This window comes from Sinohyriopsis cumingii, chromosome 2 (assembly GCF_028554795.1).
Source record: "Sinohyriopsis cumingii isolate HCF-2022 chromosome 2, ASM2855479v2, whole genome shotgun sequence".
In the NCBI taxonomy this organism is placed as follows: Eukaryota; Metazoa; Mollusca; class Bivalvia; order Unionida; family Unionidae; genus Sinohyriopsis; species Sinohyriopsis cumingii.
In genome coordinates this window covers 26,730,439-26,752,331 of record NC_142962.1, presented here as the reverse complement: position 1 = coordinate 26,752,331, position 21,893 = coordinate 26,730,439, and the positions used below count along the sequence as shown (strand labels likewise).

General features: G+C 36.9%; 1 protein-coding gene across 3 annotated transcripts in view; it reads right to left on the bottom strand.

Annotated features, from left to right (window-relative positions):
• The window catches only part of LOC149804513 (structure-specific endonuclease subunit MUS81-like), a 103,712-nt gene extending 86,835 nt beyond the window's left edge, over positions 1–16,877 (bottom strand). The window contains exons 1-6 of one of the 3 annotated variants that reach the window (XM_089940960.1): positions 16,744–16,877; positions 11,230–11,418; positions 10,297–10,369; positions 7,905–7,961; positions 5,525–5,808; positions 3,778–3,885 (exon numbers count right to left, since the gene is read on the bottom strand). In XM_089940960.1, coding sequence (XP_089797086.1) covers positions 3,778–3,885; positions 5,525–5,808; positions 7,905–7,961; positions 10,297–10,369; positions 11,230–11,367 — 660 coding nt within the window. In that variant the 5' untranslated portion in view covers positions 11,368–11,418; positions 16,744–16,877. Of the gene's footprint in view, positions 1–3,777; positions 3,886–5,524; positions 5,809–7,904; positions 7,962–10,296; positions 10,370–11,229; positions 11,419–15,173; positions 15,263–16,523 lie in introns of those variants that run through there. The other 2 variants (XM_089940953.1, XM_089940969.1) reach the window with 2 other exon arrangements.
• Positions 16,878–21,893: the final 5,016 nt, after the last annotated feature.

The following is a 21,893-nucleotide window of genomic DNA, read 5'->3' as shown; positions in this document are numbered from 1 at the left end:
TGTACCACACAAAAAAAATGCGGGGAGGGGGTGTAGGTAATAAATGCAGGCAGTAAAATATGTGCTTCATCGGCACAGTTATCATCTTAAATTGATGCATATTAAATGAGAAATACACCTGTAGTGAAAACCGCGAAGACATACATAATAGTTTACTTTACTTTAGAGAACCACGAATTGGTACATATACATGAATACTGTTTATATATATATGTCTAATGTATAGCATGAATAGTATCAACACCGTGTACTCACCCATGAACCTCATCATATACAATGAATCCACAATACAAGTGATTCCATCAAAAATATGCACACACACAGCTTTAAAATATTCAATAATTTTGTCACAGGTCATATTGGTCTGAATTCAGTGGGAAAATGTAGCACAATCACATAATGAATGACGAAGCACATTTACTTTTCAGTATGTCCCAAGTTGGTAAAAGTTAGTTTGCGTTTTAAGCTGCCATTGGTAGCTTTCGTAAACATAAACTTTTTCCCCTACAAAAAGAAAACTTTCACAGCACAGTTAACACATTCCAGTCACACTGGAAAATGCAAAAATCCATCAGATTCCATCACTTTCATACAAGTCTAGTACTGACTACCTTTGATGAAAAGTTCTTTGTTTTATTGAAAAATTGTAGTCGTCTTTCTTTGATGAAGGGTGCATGCGTTATTGAAGTCACCATTAAAGGACAGCCTTGGAAAACCAAACAAATGCCCATTTCTTATTGTGGCAGCAACATCAAATAATTGTATTGCATGACTGAGACTGATTTTTTTTTCCATTTGTTGAGTACGTTTTCATAACAATCAGTGCTTCAAAGGTAATGTTTCCTTTGAAATTTCAGCAAACTATCTTATCTGGGTACATTTTTAAAAAGGAATTGGCTGTCGGTTGGACTAATCTAGTTACTGTCCCTCCATGCCTACTGAATAAACCAATAAGTAGGATGTAGTTTGTATTTATTTTTTTATTTTTTTTCTTCCACATTTGTGGTAGCAGCGTGATGCTGCCTTTCACGCATGTGTCTGAAAATTAACAAAGGGTCAACGGACGATAGAGATGCAGGTGTTCTGGTTTGATGACAGGGATTATTACAGAAAATGTGAGTGTTCTGAAGGATTTAATTCTGAGTGAAAAGAAAAGGAATTTTACTTACCATCCACATACAAATGTCAGTCTTTGTAAATATATTAATTACTAAGGAGTGGCCGAAAATCCAATGAAAGACAGATTACGAGATAATACCTCATCCAGTTGATCTCCGTTACCAGTAATGTCAACAACAAAAAAGTGGATATTTCACAACATACAGTACTCATGCTAGATGTCATGATAAGTGGATTATGATATAACACTGCACTGTTTAAATGGTATGTCAACATGGACAAAGAATTTGTTTATGTAACAATAGATAAATTTCAGTGCATTTTATATCCAGTTTGCGGCCTCCTTTCATGGGGCCTCTGAATTTCTGCACTCCAAACCAATGGTTGTATATAAAAGTTTAAACAGCCAACAACATCGGCAATAAAAAAAAATCGCCACATGGTATGTTTTGCCGCCAATAAGGAAAAACAATCCAAATTTGCAACATTGGCAAAGACCTATGCGATCCCAGCATAAACTTTTTATGCGTTATTTTTCATACTTTTAAGAAGAAAAAACTACTTTTTCGTGTACAAGAAAAATACATACAAAATTTCAGGAGCCACGCCATGATCGTCTTGTATTATTTATATGTGATCTCTTCCCCAAAATGATAATAAAGCTTTTACTATTTTTTTCGTACTTTTAAGAAAGACTTTTTTTGTGTACAAGAAAAATACATGTATATGAAATTTCAAGAGCCACACCACAACCGTGTTATATCCAAATTCATGTTATAATGGAGCACGCTATAGCGGGGTCACACTGTATATTGGAAATTGCTGGGAAAAAATGCCCAGTTCAGCAGTTTCAAACTCCAAATTAGATACCAGAACTAATTTGCTTCATTAAGAAATGTCAGTGAATTGCATATTTTTGTTTTGCAAACTAATTTTAAATTGTCTTGGTAATAGATTGTACCAGTGTCTAAAAAGTGAAATATTTAGAAACTCTGCTATGTATACCACTGATATGTTGTTGCTGTTGTGTAATATCCAACTCAGTTGGAGAACTGCTTTTGTTACTTTGTGCACATGGCTCAAGTTTTAGAAGCAGCACCATCAGAAAACATAAAGGCACTGAGTGCAATCTTAAAAGTTTAAAAGTCATATTTTATTGTTTAACAAATCTGAACATTGCTATCTAAGATGATGTCAAAACTATAAGATGGGTAGATTTTTCATAGTTTAAAAAATAAAATAGAAAGAAAAGAACACAAAATTTCCTGCTCATATTCAATTATTAGACTTCTATTAGTATGGTTGACATTCAAAACTATTGTAATAAAAATACAGTCAAACCTGTCCTAACAGTCACCTATGTTCAGTAGTCACCTGGTTGTAATGGCCATTCTAATCCCCCCACAAGTTCCTATATAAATGCAAAGTATTTAATGAAACCCATACTGCATGGACAACTGCCTAACCAAACAATGGTTTCAACCAGATAAAATAAGCTGGCAGACAATAACAATGGTCAGATTTTGGATGAAAAATTAAAAGTAACAAAATAGCCTGAGTTTAGATTTTAAAAAAGTATCAAAGTAGCCTGATTTTGGCTGAAAATATTACTTGTATCCAAATGGCCAGATTTTGGCAAAAAATATTACTTGTATCCAAATGGCCAGATTTTGGCTGAAAATATTACTTGTATCCAAATGGCCAGATTTTGGCTAAAAATATTACTTGTATCCAAATGGCCAGATTTTGACTAAAAACATAACAAGTACAAAAATGATCTGATTTTAGCTGAAAATATTACAAGTACCCGAATTGCCTGATTTCGGCTGAAAATATTACAAGTACCCAAATTGCCTGATCTTGGCTGAAAATATTACAAGTACCCAAATTGCCTGACTTTGGCTGAAAATATTACAAATACCCAAATTGCCTGATTTTGGCTGAAAATATTACAAGTACCCAAATTGCTTGATTTTGGCTGAAAATATTACAAATATCCGAATTGCCTGATTTTGGCTGAAAATATTACAAGTAGAAAAATTGCATGATTTTGGCTGAAAATATTACAAATACCCAAATTGCCAGATTTTGGCTGAAAATATTACAAGTACCCAAATTGCCTGATTTTGGCTGAAAATATTACAAATACCCAAATTGCCTGATTTTGGCTGAAAATATTACAAGTACCCAAATTGCTTGATTTTGGCTGAAAATATTACAAATACCTGAATTGCCTGATTTTGGCTAAAAATATTACAAGTACCCAAATTGCCTGATTCTGACTGAAAATATCACAAGTACCAAAACTGCCTGATTTTGGCTGAAAATATTACAGATACCCGAATTGCCTGATTTTGGCTGAAAATATTACAAGTACCGAAATTACCTGATTTGGGCTGAATATATTACAAATATCAAAATTGTCTGATTTTGGCTGAAAATATGACATGTATCCAAATGGCCTGATTTGGGCTGAATATATTACAAATATCAAAACTATCTGATTTCGGCTGAAAATATGACGTGTATCCAAATGACCTGATTTGGGCTGAATATATTACACCTGTCAGAGTACTTAATTCAAGCCTGATTGTTATGTTTTACATTTGTGCATTCTTACCACGTGGAAACTATTCCCTAATTCAATAATGACCATACCTTCATATCAGTATACAATGTCAGTAGTATTGCATAGCCTCCAGATCTAAATGTGGGGATGTATTCTCGCCCTCCTCTCACTCCTCCTCCTCCAGATCTTCGTCTCTTCTGTAACAATAATTACATGACTTGTGTTGCTATTATAAAGATAAAAGTCAATAAATTCATTGATAAAAGAAATATTGTGTTTGACACATAAACATATTGCCAGTAAGATTATTATTTAAGACAGCACATTTGTATCATTTAAAAATAAATCTTCATAGAGCTGTGGCTGCTCAGTGGTTAGCATGCCAGACTCAGAACCAAAAGCATCCAGGTCCAAATCCAACCATCAGACTTACCGGATCATCTACCATGGTGTCCTTTCACAAGACACTTTACTTCAATTGCCTCAGCACTAAATAAACTACTTGTGTTGTGTGTTGCTGTGCTGTAAAGCATCAAAGCAAACATCATGCATATTCTTTGCAATGAAACAAGTTTTTCTTTTTTGTATTTTTACTACTTGCAATAGTCCATTTTCAAACTCACTTCCTGTGAATAGGTCTGCCATAAAGATTTGTAGTAATCATCACTAAAACATACAGATTTGCAGTCATCATCACTAAAACACAGATATGCAGTCATCATCACTAAAACAGATTTGCAGTAATCATCACTAAAACACAGATTTGCAGTCATCATCACTAAAACACAGATCTGCAAGCATCACTAAAACATAGATTTGTAGTCATCATCACTAAAACAGATCTGCAAGAATCACTAAAACACAGATTTGCAGTCATCATCACTAAAACACAGATCTGTAGTAATCATTACTAAAACACAGATTTCCAGTAATCATCATTAAAACATAGATTTGCAGTCATCATCACTAAAACACAGATTTGTAGTCATCATCTCTACAACATAGTGATTTGCAGTAATCATGACTAAGACATATAGATCCAAGACCGACAACACTACACAAGAAGATGATTACTAATGTTCTATTAAATCTATTAAGCAATGCAACTTAATCCAATCTGGTAATACACCTTCTATTGAGCAAACTTAAATGAAGAATTTATACAGGCTACCTGTGAGAGTCTGACTTTATCTCAAAAAGAGACTGTCCAGACTAAACAGTATAACTATGACAGAAATCCTGTACCATTACTTCCCTTGTTAATCAATAAAAGATTCAGACAAATTTAACTAACAAATATTTATTTCATTGATTAATCATAATCATGTCACATGAGAAAACTCCATGATTCTGCAATTCAGGATTAAAGATTCCTGCATAAGATAGGAAAATACATTTTGCTACCAATAGAAGGCAAAATGACTTCAAGCCAATTTAACCATCCACAACTTAGTTGCTTACATTAGATATTTTTTTTTACTACATACTCAATTATGTGCATCAGTCTGCAATTGACCTTTAAAATGTAACATCATTTGTTATCAGTTGAAACAAAATCTTGCTATGAAAAGACACCACATAAAATCTGAGATGAAAATGACCTAGAACATTTTTCTTTTATAATTCAAGGTCAATAAATATACTGTCCTGCAACATATGAAAGGTTGAACATTTTACCAGCATGTAAAAAAATTTAATTTCTTGTTGTGAATTTGTAATTAAATATGGAGTAAGTATTTGGATTTTGTTTGATTGCATTTTCATGAAAATCTTGACTCCAGGAAAGTGGGAGATTTTCAAATTTTTCCACTCATGGAATCCATGAGGAATACATACGGATGGTGGTGGTCCATTTCCCTCCTCTTCTACCTTCCCCTCATGCTCCTCCTCAGAATCCAAGGATGTTGATGTTGATGATGATGTTGAGGCAGGCCTTTTGTCTAATGTTGATTCACTAACATCAAGTATTCTGCTAAAACTTTCACTTTCTGAGCTGGTCACTTTTTGAGGATAGCTGGATTTGCAGGATTGCTTAAACACCTTCTTATTTTGCAATTTTTCAACCCGTACACTTTCATCTGAGTCCTGTGAGGTGCTGTCTGTCTCTGTAACTGCACTCCCTGTTATGAAGAAATAAATACAATGATCTTTCACTTATGAGGTCATCCCATTTGCCTTGAAAACTGAGGAATTACTTTTCATGAGAGGACAATCATTTGCCCTGAAAACTGAGGAATTACTTTTCACAAGAGGACAATCATTTGCCCTGAAAACTGAGGAATGACTTTTCATGAGAGGACAATCATTTGTTCCTTATTTTAAAGGTGTTAGGTGAAGTCATAAATGTATAATGAGATCTGTCTTCCTTGTACTGGTGTACATAAAAAACAACACTGTAATGAGTTAAAGAGTTGTCTCCCTTGTCCTGGAGTACATCAGTCAACACCGTAATCAAGGGCATATTCACTGCAAATCCACATGTCAGGGCATATTGCATGTAAAATTATATTGCAAGGGATTACTATTATTTTAAAACCGAAAATAAATTAAATTATGAGGAAATTTGTAAAACTATAATTCAACTTGTAGATCGCGATACATGACTATACTCATATAATATCTGGAACTGGGATCCATGACTATCCTCGTATTATATCTGAGACTGGGATCCATGACAATGCTCGTATTATATCTGTTACAGGTATCCATTACTATACTCATAATCCGACTGTACTTGTATTATATCTGAGACTGGGATCCATGACTATACTCATATTATAAATGAGACTGGGATCCATGACTATACTCATATTATAAATGAGACTGGGATCCATGACTATACTCATATCTGAGACTGGGATCCATGACTATACTAGTATTATATATGAGACTGGGATCCACGACTATACTCAAGTTATATCTGAGACTTGGATTCATGACTATACTCGTACTATATATGAGACTGGGATCCATGACTATACTCATATTATATCTGAGACTGGGATTCATGACTATACTCATATTATATCTGAGAATGGGATCCATGAATATACTCATATTATAACTGAGACTGGGATCCATGACTATACACATATTATATCTGAGACTGGGATCCATGACTATACTCATGTTATATCTGAGACTGGGATCCATGACTATACTCATATTATATCTGAGAATGGGATCCATGACTATACTCATATTATATCTGAGACTGGGATCCATGACTATACTCATATTATATCTGAGACTGGGATCCATGACTATACTCATATTATAACTTAGACTGGGATCCATGACTATACTCATATTATATCTGAGACTGGGGTCCATGACTATACTCATATTATATCTGAGACTGGGATCCATGACTATACTCATATTATATCTGAGACTGGGATCCATGACTATACTCATATTATATCTGAGACTGGGATCCATGACTATACTCAAATTATATCCGAGACTGGGATCCATGACTATACTCATTATATCTGACACCTGGATCCATGATTATACTCATATTATATCTGAGACTGTAATGAAGTTACAAAAATACAGTGTCCAGAGCTGTAGACAAATGAGTCAATCTAATGCATGATCACCGCATAAATATGCACAAGTCTTGCTCATAATGATCAATCATCTGATGGTATTATATTACCAACTTAGATTAAAACTAGGTCAGAAATAGTCCTTCAAATGGTAAGAAACTCAGATATTCATATGCAAGATCACCATATTAATAGGTGTAAATTGTGCTCATAATAAAATATGTTATCTCTTCATGATATAAGCCTAATTAACAAGTTGGATAGAAATATGACCAGAAACAGATTTGCTACAATGCTGACCAGTTCAGCCAATCAGATGCAAGTTCACCTCATTAATATTCATGGACTTTGCTCATTATTGTACTCATCCAGGGTCTTAATTATTTAAGCCTATTTACCAAGTAACAAGCTCAACCAATAATCAATTGCAAGCTAACCTCATTGATGTGGATTCCATGCATTATCTAACAAGTGGTGATCCAACATTTTTAGCATCATGGACCAAAAATGTAAAGTTTGTGGGATATATATATATATATATATATATAAGTAAATGTAAATATACTATAATTGTATAACTGACTTTGTGTGAGCACGGGCCAAAAAAAATGACCTGTGGCAGGCCAAATGTAGCTTCTCTAGTTGCCAAGGCAACAACTTACCACCTGCAGCAATGTATGCATCAAGTTTGTCATCCAACATCTTGCATATCTTGTCACCTGGAAAATAAAATTCAAGGATAATTACTGTAGTAAACTTAACTTCCCCATAACATCATGTTCAGACTAGCTTAACTGTATATGGAGACTTTGTAGGTTCAGATTCTCCATAGGATTTCAAAACTAGAGTAAAATACCTTGGTTTTCAAAACCAAAAGGGTGGAATCTAGGAATCTGTAAGTGAACCTTCAATTTATAAAAGTGTGCAATGATGTCTGAGTGTGTTTAGTCATTTTGTTTAATAACATAACCTGTTAAAAGGTAAAGCAGTAAGTGGCAGATGGGACTTTTATGACCAAATGTATTATCCTCATTGAATAAAGATTATTATTATAGACATGATCTAAATGGACTGATGCATGTAAGTCACTAATATGACTATATGACTTGTATTGTGGTGAATCAGTGAGTAAGGTAGACTTGTGTCTCACAATGACATAATAAATAAAGCAATAACTTATACTGTGGTGTATCAAGGAATAAGGTAGACTTAAGTCTCGCTATGACCTGATACTTAAAGCAATAATGATTTTTACTGTGTATATCAAGGAGTTAGACCGACTTGTATCTCACTATGGACTGATGCATGTAAGACAGATGTATTTCTATAGGATGATGCACGGAAGGCAACAATATAACTCTATATGACCTCATCTAACATCACAAAAAGAGGTAAAAATATTGTTTTGCATGCAGTATGACTGCAAACATTTCATAGGCCATGCTTGCTTGCTGTATGACTGCGACATTTCAATGGCCATACTTGCTTGCTGTATGACTGAGAACATTTCAACAGTCATGCTTGCTTGCTGTATCACTGAGAACCTTTCAAAGGCTGTGCTTGCTTGCTGTATCACTAAGAACATTTCAAAGGCCATATTTGCTTGCTGTATGACTAGGAACATTTCATAGGCAATGCTTGCTTGCTGTATCACTGAGAACATTTAAAAGGCCATGCTTGCTTGTTGTATGACTGGGAACATTTCAAAGGCCATGCTTGCTTGCTGTATCACTGAGAACATTTCATAGGCCATGCTTGCTGTATCACTGAGAGCATTTCATAGGTCACACTTGCTTGCTGTATCACTGAAAACATTTCATAGGTCACACTTGCTTGCTGTATCACTGAAAACATTTCAAAGGCCATGCTTGCTTGCTGTATTACTGAGAACATTTCAAAGGCCATGCTTGCTTGCTGCATTTCTGAGAACATTTCAAAGGCCATGCTTGCTTGCTGTATGACTGAAAACATTTCGTAGGCCATGCATGCTTGCTGTATGTCTGAGAACACTTCATAGGCCATGCTTGCTTGCTGTATGACTGAGAACATTTCATAGGTCATGCTTGCAGCATGCAGGTTTGCACTGTATGTTACAATCCGATTATTCTGACAAAAGTAGTTAAAACATTTAACAGCACTGAGGCATGCCAAACCTTCAAGAATTAGATCCAGTAATAAGGAAATAGTGACCACCCATTTAGTATGTATATACGGAGGGGGAAGGGGGAATGAAGTTTGTGTATATTTGCATATGGGGGGAGGAGGTATATGATAAATTAGTACATACGCACATAATGACACAAACAATATTATAGTTATTATGAGTAAAACATATGTGCCTTAGTCAACAACAAACCTATAGTTTTTGCACACCTTTGGGCTTCCTGTTTGCTTGTGCCCCCATACATATTTTAAAAGCAAACAGATTCAAGGAAATAAAAAAACGTATAAAACTTAGTCATTTCATTCAAGAATTTATAATTTCTAACCAGGGGGTCCCTAACACTGTCAACTTATTGGCATTTCAAACCAAGTAGTGCTCCTGATGTAAACAAGCAGCACTTCCAGAAGAGTCCATACTTTTGTTCTCTGGCACAGTGTATTGGATATGTATCAGCAAAAGTGCCAATGGAATCTTCCTTCGATCTGTACTGTCCATATCCATCACTTTCAAACAGTGAGATTAAGAAATGAATATGCCCAGGATGTGGCATTTATCATGCATCCCAAGCCTGTGTCAAACACCACACGAAGAATGAACATGACAAAACTGATTTGGCAGTTGAGGATATCACCGCTGATTGTGCTGTTAAAACTGTAAAACTATGAAGCGTTAGTTGGGTACTAAGCAAATGCATATATACACATGGGGGAGGAGGGATAGGTAGAAAAAAGTACACAATGCAATGAGCAGGGGGTGAAAAATGACCGTTTTGTTTTGCATACGTACTAAATGGATGGCCACAGTAATACCACTGAGGCATATGAAACCTTCAAGGATTAGGCCCAGAGTAATACATGACAAAACATAAAGTTACTAAAAAAACAACCTACCAAAATGTTTAAGGATTTTACAATCCTTTCCTCTCTCCAGTTTCACTGGAAATTTCTTAAGGGACGAAAGAGCCTGGAGAAAAATAATAAACACTTAAAAAATTATAACATTTTTCCAAATTTCTTATTCTTACAAATTCAGCTTTTCATTTTAGTGACTTTACCATTTGTAATTTCTTTGTTTCATGTGGCAGGGTAAATTTTCACAAGCTGTGACCAGTTTTCAAAAATTAAACCAAACAGAAATCTCATCACAAACAGCATGGTTTTATCCCAAGCTATTACACAAAAAACATTGGGAGAGCAGGGGGTTTTGAAGGCAAACCAATCATTTAAACCTTTATGAGTGGACGAATTCCAGTTTTTTTCTCTCTCTCTCTATTTCAAGTGCATGTATAAGGTATTCATGAGGTATTCTATACTGAATTTTAACATGGTCTAGGCGAATGGTCCTTCTGCCCAACCTGTCACATCTGGAATAGCTCAAGGATTATTATTATATTATTAACTAAAATAAAATACAAGTAATTATTAATTTACTAACTCAAACTCCCCACCCCAAATCCCATTAAAAATTTACATCAAAGCAAGATTGCAACATATCTCTATGTAATAAATGTGTTTGCACCTGGGACCTTCAGTTTCTAGAACTGCACTCTAAAATTTCAATATCTAGAGGGATTTTGATTCTTCTACTATTCAGTAACAATTTCATTTCTGGTCTAGTTAAAAAAAAAAGAAATTTTCCAGCCCTGCAAACTCTGCACCAGTTATATATAACACGTTTGTGTTATATACATATTACCTTCATATGTTATGTTACCATTATATGTTATATGTGTTATCTTTATGTCATATATTACCTTTATATGTTAAGCATGTTACCTATATATGTTATATATATTACCTTTATCTGTTATATATATATCTTACCTTTTTAAATGTGAAGTGGCTCTTACAGCCTTTCTCTGCCGCTTCATCTCTCCATTCTGTCAGCCATTTAATAAAGAGAGAATTTGTATTTTTGTCAGTCTTCTTCTTTCTCTTGCCATACAGAGGATGGGACTCCATGTTACTAACATCAATTATAGTATGGTTAATTTACCAAACAATGGTACAGATCTGAAAGATTTTTAAAAATATTGTACAGTGTGCACAAAGTACTTCATGGCAACATTAAAAGGACTTAAATTATCTCATGCAATAAATGTCTTATTTCAGGACTTTTAACAACATTGGGTCGTTTGCCAGCTGCTTCACCAATATTTAAAGATATATATGTGATATGAAACTGAACTTGATAGGCAATAAAAGGCAAAAGTTTGTTGCAACTTGGTCTGCAAAACCAAACATAAAACACCTAAACATGACATTAAAACTGCACCAGTTACAAAATAGATAATTTTTTGTCCGAGTTATATACACCAACTGAGCATGATCAGAGAAACTGCCTCTAACCTCTACTTCAACAGCACAAATAAAGCATCAGAAATTAAGGACAATTTATTGTACCTATATGTAAGTAAAGCATCAGAAATTAAAGACAATTTATTGTACCTACATGTAAGTAAAACATCAGACATTAAGACCAATTTGTTGTAGCTACATATAAGTGCCACATAACAATCATTGTTGATTCCAATAAGATCAAAGCTGAGCAAATCATGCAGCTGCTGTACATAGCACGTTAAATTGTTGATTCCAACATCATCAGAACTGAGCAAGTCTTGTAGGCAAAGTTGAATTCTTGGTTGGGCTAGCAATACTCTGACTGTTGTCTGTGACAGGTCAAGTCAGGATTTGCCAAAATGCCAAATTCTAACAAATTCCAAATTCTGAATTTGATTCATAGCTAGTATATATTGTATAATGTCACAGACACAACAGCCACTGTATCATCTGTGATATTTCAATTAAAATGAGTATCTTTAGGCACTCCAAAGGACTACCAGTGTTTAGACTCATCCAACATACACAGTGGATATGTATATAGAATTTTTTGGACCAACATACATGGCAGTCTTATAATTACAGGTTCAAAACTAATGCTAATCTGCTATCCTACAGTAATTTTGCCAATGGATCACTAAAACCCAACCATCACTAATCTGTTATCCCACAGTAATTTTGCCAATGGATCACTAAAACCCAACCATCACTAATCTGCTATCCTACAGTAAATATGCCAATGGATCACTAAAATCTGTCAAACATAATTACGTCAAAAATGTCAACATTATTGCCAATTCTACACTGAAAAACAATGAGCACTGCTTTTTTGTAAAGTGCATGGAATTCCAATGATCATCAGATATAAAACTTTTGTCAAACGTACTATGTCTGCACTGGTCTTGATTATGAAATACACTCAGGGTATCATCTGATGTTTGATGATTATATGTCATATACCAATGACGATGTAAGTCCTTAAAAGGTTACGCCTGGAATTTCGTTTTCATGGTAGCCAATATGGACCAAAATTGACAAAATGTTGCTTATGATCCTACTTAACCTACATAAATAGGAAAGCAATAATAGTTAAACTTTTCTTGAAAATCAGTAATATTTCAGTTTTAATAATAACATTAATAATAGATTCCAGTGTATATATAGATTTTTTTGCCCACATTACAATTAAAACTCAGACAAAATTATATATATATTTTTAAATTTTTTTATTTCTACTGTTTTTATCATGGATTTCAACTTAACTGACATTAGTGTATTTAATTTAGTCACTGGATCCTATATTTTGGTGAAAATATTCAACCAGTTCAAGCACAGACATTCCATCTTATCAGTAAGTTGAAATTTATGTTTATTATAATATGCGTGTGCTACCATACTTAAGTTAGGCAAATACAGGGATAATGCAGATTTGTTTTCCCATGGTATGGTAATATGGGTCAGCCGTCAATCAGTGGTTTTATTTACATTTATGAGACTGGACTGACTGAGATTTTTTTAAAGGAATAGATAAAAGGAAAGTCAAAGAAACTTTACAATTTGTAAGAAAGCAGCAATAACAGATCGGTTTTAATATGTGCCGATAACAACATTAAGTACTGTGATAATACAGTGTTCCAGGCTACGTTTCATTTGATTTGTATTGGGAAAAAATTTTCATTATCTCACATAAAATCAGAGTTTTGTTTTCCTAACTGAAGTTTGGAACTGCTCAACATAACTTTGAAATAATAAGAAATATTACTGAACAAGTGTAAATGTCACATTTATATCTTAGATGAAAGGTCTGAATCAGCATGACATTGTTTCCTTATCAGTCTGTAATTTGGTCCGAATTAGAAGCAGCTTGCACTTCCAATGATAACACAGAGTCAATAAAATTGGAAACAAAATAGTAACTCAACAAAGGCTGTAGCTTCTTTTTAAAAAATGGGTTACCGAAGTCAATTTCTGTCATTTTATAAATTCCAACTCTGAATATATTCAGTATATTGTCTGATGTTCAATTATTGGTCATATGCTGATTCTAACATACATGTCCTTACAAGGTTAAGCAGGCAATTTCATTCTATGGTTGCCAATATGGACCAAAGTTGACAAAATCTTGCTTATGATCATATTTCGCGTACATAAATAATATAATAACAGTTAAACTTATTGTAATGTTATTTGTTGTTGAAGAATAACTGCAGAAGGCGTTCTATAGTATTTATTAAATACAAGACATCAATACAGCTTGGATGGGGAGTAGAGTCTGCCCTGAACGTATATTTCCCATGGAACTTAAACCCTAGTGAATGTATAACATAAACCAGCTGTTGGTGTGTATCAGTTCTAGTCCAGTGTGGGATATCTGATTACTTTTACTGTCAAGTGATATTTCAAAGCTAATTAGATTACGGCTTACACTACACTTACTGGAAATCAATAATATTTCAATATAAAAATGCTAACAATAGTTTTTATATATTTATATTTCTTTGCACACATTGCATTTTAAATTAATATAAAGTTTAATAATAATTGCTTTTGATTTGTAGCCTGGAACGCTGTATTATCGCGGTACCTAATGTTCTTATCGGTACATATTAAAACTGTTTGCTATTGCTGCTTACTTATTATTTATAACATTTCAATGACTTTCCTCTTTCTATTCCTATAAGAATGCTTTGTCAATCGAAGCTCGTAAATGTAAATATAACAGCATATGGTGACTGACCAAGATTAACGTACCATGGGGTAACAACTCTATATTATCGCGGTATTTGCCTAAATTACGTATGGTAGCATGCAGGTACTATAATAAATATAAAATACCACTTACCTATGAAAAGAAATGTCCACGCTTGTACTGGCATAATATTTCCAAAATAAATGAAAGGATCCAATAATAAAATCAAACACACATATGTAATTCAACTGTAATTCCATGAATAACAAAACTACAAATTAAAAGCAATTATTATTTAACTTTATATGAATTTTAAATGCAATGTGGGCAATGAAATGTGAATATATAACAACTATTATTAATAGTATTATTGAAATATTACTGATTTCAAGAACGTTTAACTGTTATTATATTCTTATATATTAATGAGAAATAGGATCATAAGCAACATTTTGTAAAGTTTGGTCCATATTGGCTACCATGAAATGAAATTGCAACCTTAACCTTGTAAGGACATGTATGACATAAGCAGTATATGACCTATACTCATCAAACATCAGACAATACACTGAATATATTTCATAATCATAGCAAGTTCGACTGGAGTTTTCTTTATGATGATAAACATAAATGAATGCACTTAACAAAAAAGCGATGTTCATTCTTTTTCATTGTAAACTTATAAGAAAAATGTAGACATTTTAAAGGATATTGTGCTTTACGATATTTGCGTCCTTACTGGCTACAGCTTTACATATGTAAACAACTGCTAGATGATGCGTGTCAAAAATTAATCGGGAAATCCCGTTTGCCGCTATAATATAGAGCACTCGATAATACAGCGTTGAAGTACACTGTTGTTATTCATGGATTTACAGTTAAATTACACTTGTGTTCGATTTTATCATTGGATCCTTTCGTTTATTGTGGTAATATTATGCCAGTACAAGCGCATTCATTTCTTCTCATAGGTAAGTTGTATTTTATGTTTATTATAATACCAGCGTGCTACCATACGTAAGTTAGGCAAAATACCACGATATATAAAGTTGTTTCCCCATGGTACATTAATCTGCTGCTTTATTTACATTTACGCGTTTCGATTGGCAAAATTTTTAACATGAATAGAAAGAAGGAAAGTCTTTGAAACTTTACAAATTATAAGTTAGCAGCAATAGCAAAACAATTTTAAATTTAATATGTAGCCTGGAATGCTGTATTATCGCGGTACTTAATGTTCTTATCGGTACTTATTAAAACTGTTTTTCTATTGCTGCTTACTTATTATTTATAAATTTTCAATGACTTTCCCTTTTTATATTCCTATAAAAATATTTGTCAATCGAAGCTCATAAATGTAAATATAACAGCATATGGTGACTGACCAAGATTAACGTACTATGGGGAAACAACTCTATATTATCGCGGTATTTGCCTAATTTACGTATGGTAGCACGCAGGTATTATAATAAATATAAAATACCACTTACCTATGAAAAGAAATGTCCACGCTTGTACTGGCATAATATTTCCAAAATAAATGAAAGGATCCAATAATAAAATCAAACACACATATGTAATTCAACTGTAATTCCATGAATAACAAAACTACAAATTAAAAGCAATTATTATTTAACTTTATATGAATTTTAAATGCAATGTGGGCAATGAATTGTGAATATATAACAACTATTAGTAATATTATTATTGAAATATTACTGATTTTAATAATGTTTAAATGTTAGTATGATCTAATATATATACGAGAAGTATAATGATAAGTAACATTTTGTAAATTTTGGTCCATATTGGCTACCATGCAATGAAATTGCAACCTTAACCTTGTAAGGACATGTATGACACAAGCAGTATATGACCTATACTCAGCAAACATCAGACAATACGCTGAATATATTTCATAATCAAAGCCGATTCTGGTATATCAAATTCGACTGGAGTTTTCTATATGATGATAAACGTAAATTAATGTACTTTACAAAAAAGTGATGTTCATTCTTTTTCATTGTAAACTTATAAAAAATGTAGACATTTTAGAGGATATTGTGCTGTACGATATTTGCGTACTTACTGGCTACAGCTTTACATATGTAAACAACTGCTAGACGGCGCGTGTCCAAAATTAATCGGGAAATCCCATTTGCCGCGATAATATAGAGCCCGCGATAATAGAGCGTTAGACTATACCGATAAGAACGTTAAGTACCGCGATAATATAGCGTTCCGGAACACTCTCATGGAACTGCTCACTCGAATTTACGACAAAATTAATGGGTTCCCTCCAAACTTACATATATGATAGTGTTCTTTTGGTGCTCAGGAATTTATAATAATCATAAATTCAGTAATATATTTGTTCAGAAACCAAAAAATTACGACTGATGACTAAAAACCGATAATTGTAACCGAATTTCGCGGGAAAAATAGAAATATTCCTAATGAGAAGCCATGCCTAAAACAGCATAACAAGACTGAATCCGACTTCAACAGCTGATGACTATGTAATCCCTTCAAACACTAACATTTCAAAACAAACGTTGTTCCGTCACCATAAAACTTCTGTAATTTATACAAAACAAAGTCGTCAACGGTGAGTGCAGTGTTAACGAAATGTTATATTTAGTACTTGTGGAAGCCTAACGTTCTTCATAAGGTGAATGGTTATGACGCGGATGCTCTTGCAAGTTAAAATAAACGTCGGTTATTCCATGATTATATAAAACGTGCGAAATACCAACCACTATAACCACAAATAACTATAAATTTAACAAAGACTATTCGCACGGTTGACGTTTGCTAACAATATTCTCACTGTAACCAGTGTATGTCTCACAGTCTAGATTATAATAATTATGACATGTTGTGCAAGCAGTTCCGGGCTTCTTATGAAAATTTAAATGGTTTTCCCAGTATATATTTAAAAAATCAGAATAATTCAGTCGAGAGCTGGCTTTCAATAGACAGTCAAAACAATATATAGACTTCTACTTCACCTCATGTCACATTTAGCATTTTCTAACACGAAAACATTACCTAATGGAGAATAACCTTCTAGAATTGAATTAATGTTTACCAAAAAAAAATGTTAACTACAATTATAATATGTAACAGGTAACTTGAACAATGTCAGGTACACGAGGTAAATTGTAGGAGAGTCCCAATAACCTAGACCCATACCCAAATAAACATATTTACTTCTATTAATAACGATCCTGATAATAAACACACACACACACAGAGAATAGTTTAGCTCTGTGTTAGTTGCTTACAGAATAAAATTTTCAAAAAATATTGTTAAAATGTCAAACATTCAGGTTAAGTAGAAAATAAACTTGATTTTGGATAAGGTTGAATCCAACATACAATGTAACATTACAATATTACAATAGTATATAATGAGAGAAAAAATATTTTAAAAAACAAACAAACAAAAAATCAAATTAAATATACATACGAATATATATATATGACGTCCCGCTTGCCAAAGGAAAGTGAAGCGTCTCATAGCCTCTCCTTCCCAGGTGTAGTGATCGCCGCAGGACCATTGTCTCGCTCTGCGGGGCAGGAGGTTACTTGCATATGGCCTCTCCTACACTATTGTGTCCACAGCAGCACCTTCACGCGGTGCCCCCTGTTTTAACAGAGCCTGCTGTGTGGCGCGACCGAGTACCCGGCGGTATAGCTGGGTGGGCAGACTGGGCTCATTAGCCTTGGCAGGCAACCAGTCTAAGAGAAGGGAAACTCTGACCCCAAACCCGGGCAGATGAAGCTCGTTAGCCTTGTCAGGCAGTTCATCTAGGAGAAGGAAACTCTGATTCAAAACCAACCAAGTCCCATCCATTGGATTATGGCTCCACTGCCTTGTGGATATCTTCGGGAGAAGGAAAGGCTACGGGAGTAAACCCAGACAGAAAATCAGGAGTGGAGCCCCTAAGGCGGCTGGGGGTGGACTACGACCTCCTTCCGGCAGCTCCTGCATCCAAACTGGTGCCAAATGTCATGCTCAGCATTCCTTTGGACCCCACCAGCAAGGACGAGAGGGGGATCCTGACGTCTGGGCAGCCCAGGATCTCCATATTCCACGCCCAGGCTTGCGCCCTGGAGAGGACACTCCAGTCTCGCTACTGAGTGAGGAAACAACACGGAAGCTGACAGTTTACGGGTTATAAGTCCCACCCGATTGGCGTAGGGAAGGGGCGCCACGGGTCAGCTTTGACGGTGGGAGGGATCATCGTGTCCCACTGGCCAACTATCGCCCGCCTCAAGCCGGGCAGCCCCCGGTCAATAAGGTGTTGACCCGCCATCGTCTGCCTGCTCCAGTGGGTGTCTGGAGCTCAGTGTGTTGTTCAGCATGACAAGCAGACGGTAATTCCACACCAGACAAAAGAAACAAGAAACCAATAAAGAAGACTCCAGCTCTTCGATTTGCAAGCTGGAATGTGCGCACCATGTGTACAGGCATCTCCGACGACCTCAGAGAAGTGGACGACACCAGAAAGACGGCCATCATCGATAGAGAACTCACCAGACTAAATATCAGCATAGCTGCCCTCCAGGAAACCAGGCTCGCCTCTAGTGGCTCCCTCAGAGAGGAAAACTACACCTTCTTCTGGAAGGGTCGAGAACCTGAGGAGCCCCGTCAGCACGGAGTGGGCTTTGCCATCAAAAACAATCTCCTGGCCTCGGTTGAACCTCCAACAGGGGGCACTGAGCGTCTCTTGTCTATCCGCCTCACCACTACTTCAGGTCCTGTCAACATCATCAGTGTCTACGCCCCAACCCTCATGTCATCAGAAGACGTGAAGGATCAGTTCTATGGGCAGCTGGACGAACAGATCAAAGGATGCCCCAAAAATGAACCACTATTCCTCCTCGGCGACTTTAATGCCAGAGTAGGTGCGGACCACGAGTCCTGGCCTACCTGCCTCGGATATCATGGCACTGGAAAGACCAACGAAAACGGCCAGAGACTGCTGGAGCTATGCACCTACCATGGCCTGTGCATCACAAACACCTTCTTCAAGTGTAAGCCACAACACAAAGTGTCATGGAAACACCCCAGATCTCATCACTGGCACCAACTCGACTTGGTCATCACCAGGCGCTCTGCCCTTAACAGCGTCCTCTCCACCAGAACCTACCACAGTGCAGACTGTGACTCCGACCATGCCCTTGTGAGCAGCAGAGTGCGACTACAGCCACATGTGCTACACCGCACAAAACCAAAAGGATGTCTTCGCATAAACACTGCACAGATGTCAGTCCCCGCCAAGGTAGAGGAGTATGTGTCTGCCCTGAACAATGCTCTCCAGGACCTGCCTGAGTATGACGCTACAGCCAAGTGGAACGCCATGAAGGGTGCCATCTACAGTACAGCTATGTCAACGTTTGGCAAGAAGGAACGACCCAGCCAGGACTGGTTCAATGCACACCTATCAAGGATGGAACCACAAATCGAGGAGAAACGAAAAGCCTTCATAGCTTACAAAAAATGCCCTAATGAACGGACGCTTGCTGCTCTCAGAAGTGCCCGAAGTAACACCCAACGCATTGCTAGACAGTGTGCAAACGAGTACTGGCAACAACTATGTGAAGGGATCCAGCGAAGTGCCGAGTCCGGACACATCCAAGGCATGTACAGTGGCATCAAGAAGGCTCTAGGCCCTACAGTGAAAGGGGTCGCTCCCCTGAAATCCCTGACGGGAGAGAAGATCACAGACCGTGGGCAACAGATGGCCAGATGGGTGGAGCACTACTCAGAACTATACTCCCGAGAAACGTCAGTCACTGATGCAGCCCTCAGCAGCATAAAGAATCTGCCCACCATGGAAGAGCTCGACAAAGTGCCAACCTTAGAGGAGCTCAGCAAAGCAATCGACTGCCTTCCAAACAACAAAGCACCAGGTAGTGACAGCATCCCACCCGAAGCTATCAAACGTGGAAAACCAGCATTGATTAAACCACTGCACGAGCTACTTTGCCGCTGCTGGGAGGAAGGAGTAGTCCCCCAAGACATGCGTGATGCCACAATTGTGACCCTTTACAAAAACAAGGGCGACCGCAGTGACTGTAATAATTACAGAGGGATCTCGCTCTTGAGTATTGTTGGTAAAGTGTACGCCCGCATCATACTCAACAGGCTGCAGTTGCTGGCAGACCGTGTGTACCCGGAATCACAGTGCGGCTTCAGAGCAGGCAGGTCGACGACAGACATGATCTTCTCCCTACGACAACTCCAAGAGAAGAGCAGAGAGCAAGGTCAACCACTCTACATGATGTTCATCGACCTCACCAAGGCCTTTGACTTGGTCAGCAGGAAGGGCCTTTTTGAACTTCTGAGTAAGATCGGTTGCCCCCCAAAACTCCTCAGCATGATAATCTCTTTCCATGCAGATATGAAGGGAACAGTCATGTATGATGGATCATCCTCAACTTCCTTCCCAATTAACAGTGGTGTGAAGCAGGGCTGCGTGCTGGCACCAACACTTTTTGGGATCTTCTTCTCCCTGCTCCTGTCCTACGCCTTCGACACGTCCACGGATGGCATATATCTACACACCAGGTCTGATGGGAGCCTGTTCAACCTGGCACGACTGCGCTCAAAGACCAAAGTGAGAGCTGTGCTCATCAGGGAGATGCTTTTTGCAGATGACGCAGCTCTTGTGGCCCACACCGAGGAAGCCCTCCAGAGACTGGGAGACCGTTTTGCTGTTGCCTGCACGCACTTTGGTCTCACAATCAGCTTGGAAAAAACAAATGTCGCGTGCAAGATACCACCATTGCCCCTTCAATCAAAATCAACGGTGTCACCCTGGAAGCAGTCAACAACTTTACCTACCTAGGGTCAACCATCAGCAACACTCTCTCGATTGATATGGAGCTGGACAGAAGGCTTGGAAAGGCAAACACCATCATGGCTCGATTAACAAAGAGGGCTTGGGAAAACAACGCGCTGACAGAGCACACCAAGGTCCGAGTCTACCAGGCCTGCGTTCTCAGCACCCTTCTATATGGAAGTGAGACGTGGAGTACCTACATGAGGCAAGAACGCCGGCTCAACTCCTTCCATATACGGTGCCTAAAACGCATCCTGAAAATCAGCTGGCAAGACCGTGTTCCACACAGCGAGATCCTGCAGCGTGCAAGAACCCCCAGCATGTACTCCCTGCTAATTAAACGCCGCCTTCGATGGCTGGGTCACGTCCGACGCATGGAGGATGGAAGGCTGCCAAAGGACATCTTATATGGACAGCTGGCCACTGGCATGAGAAGAGTCGGACGCCCCTCACTCCGTTTCAAAGATGTGTGCAAGAGGGACATGAAGGCATGCAACATTTCACCCGATGGCTGGGAAGAGCTGGCTGAGGACCGAGGCACCTGGAGACTGATGGTAAACAATGGCATATCAGTCGCTGATGCGAGGAGAGGCCAGTTGGTGGCA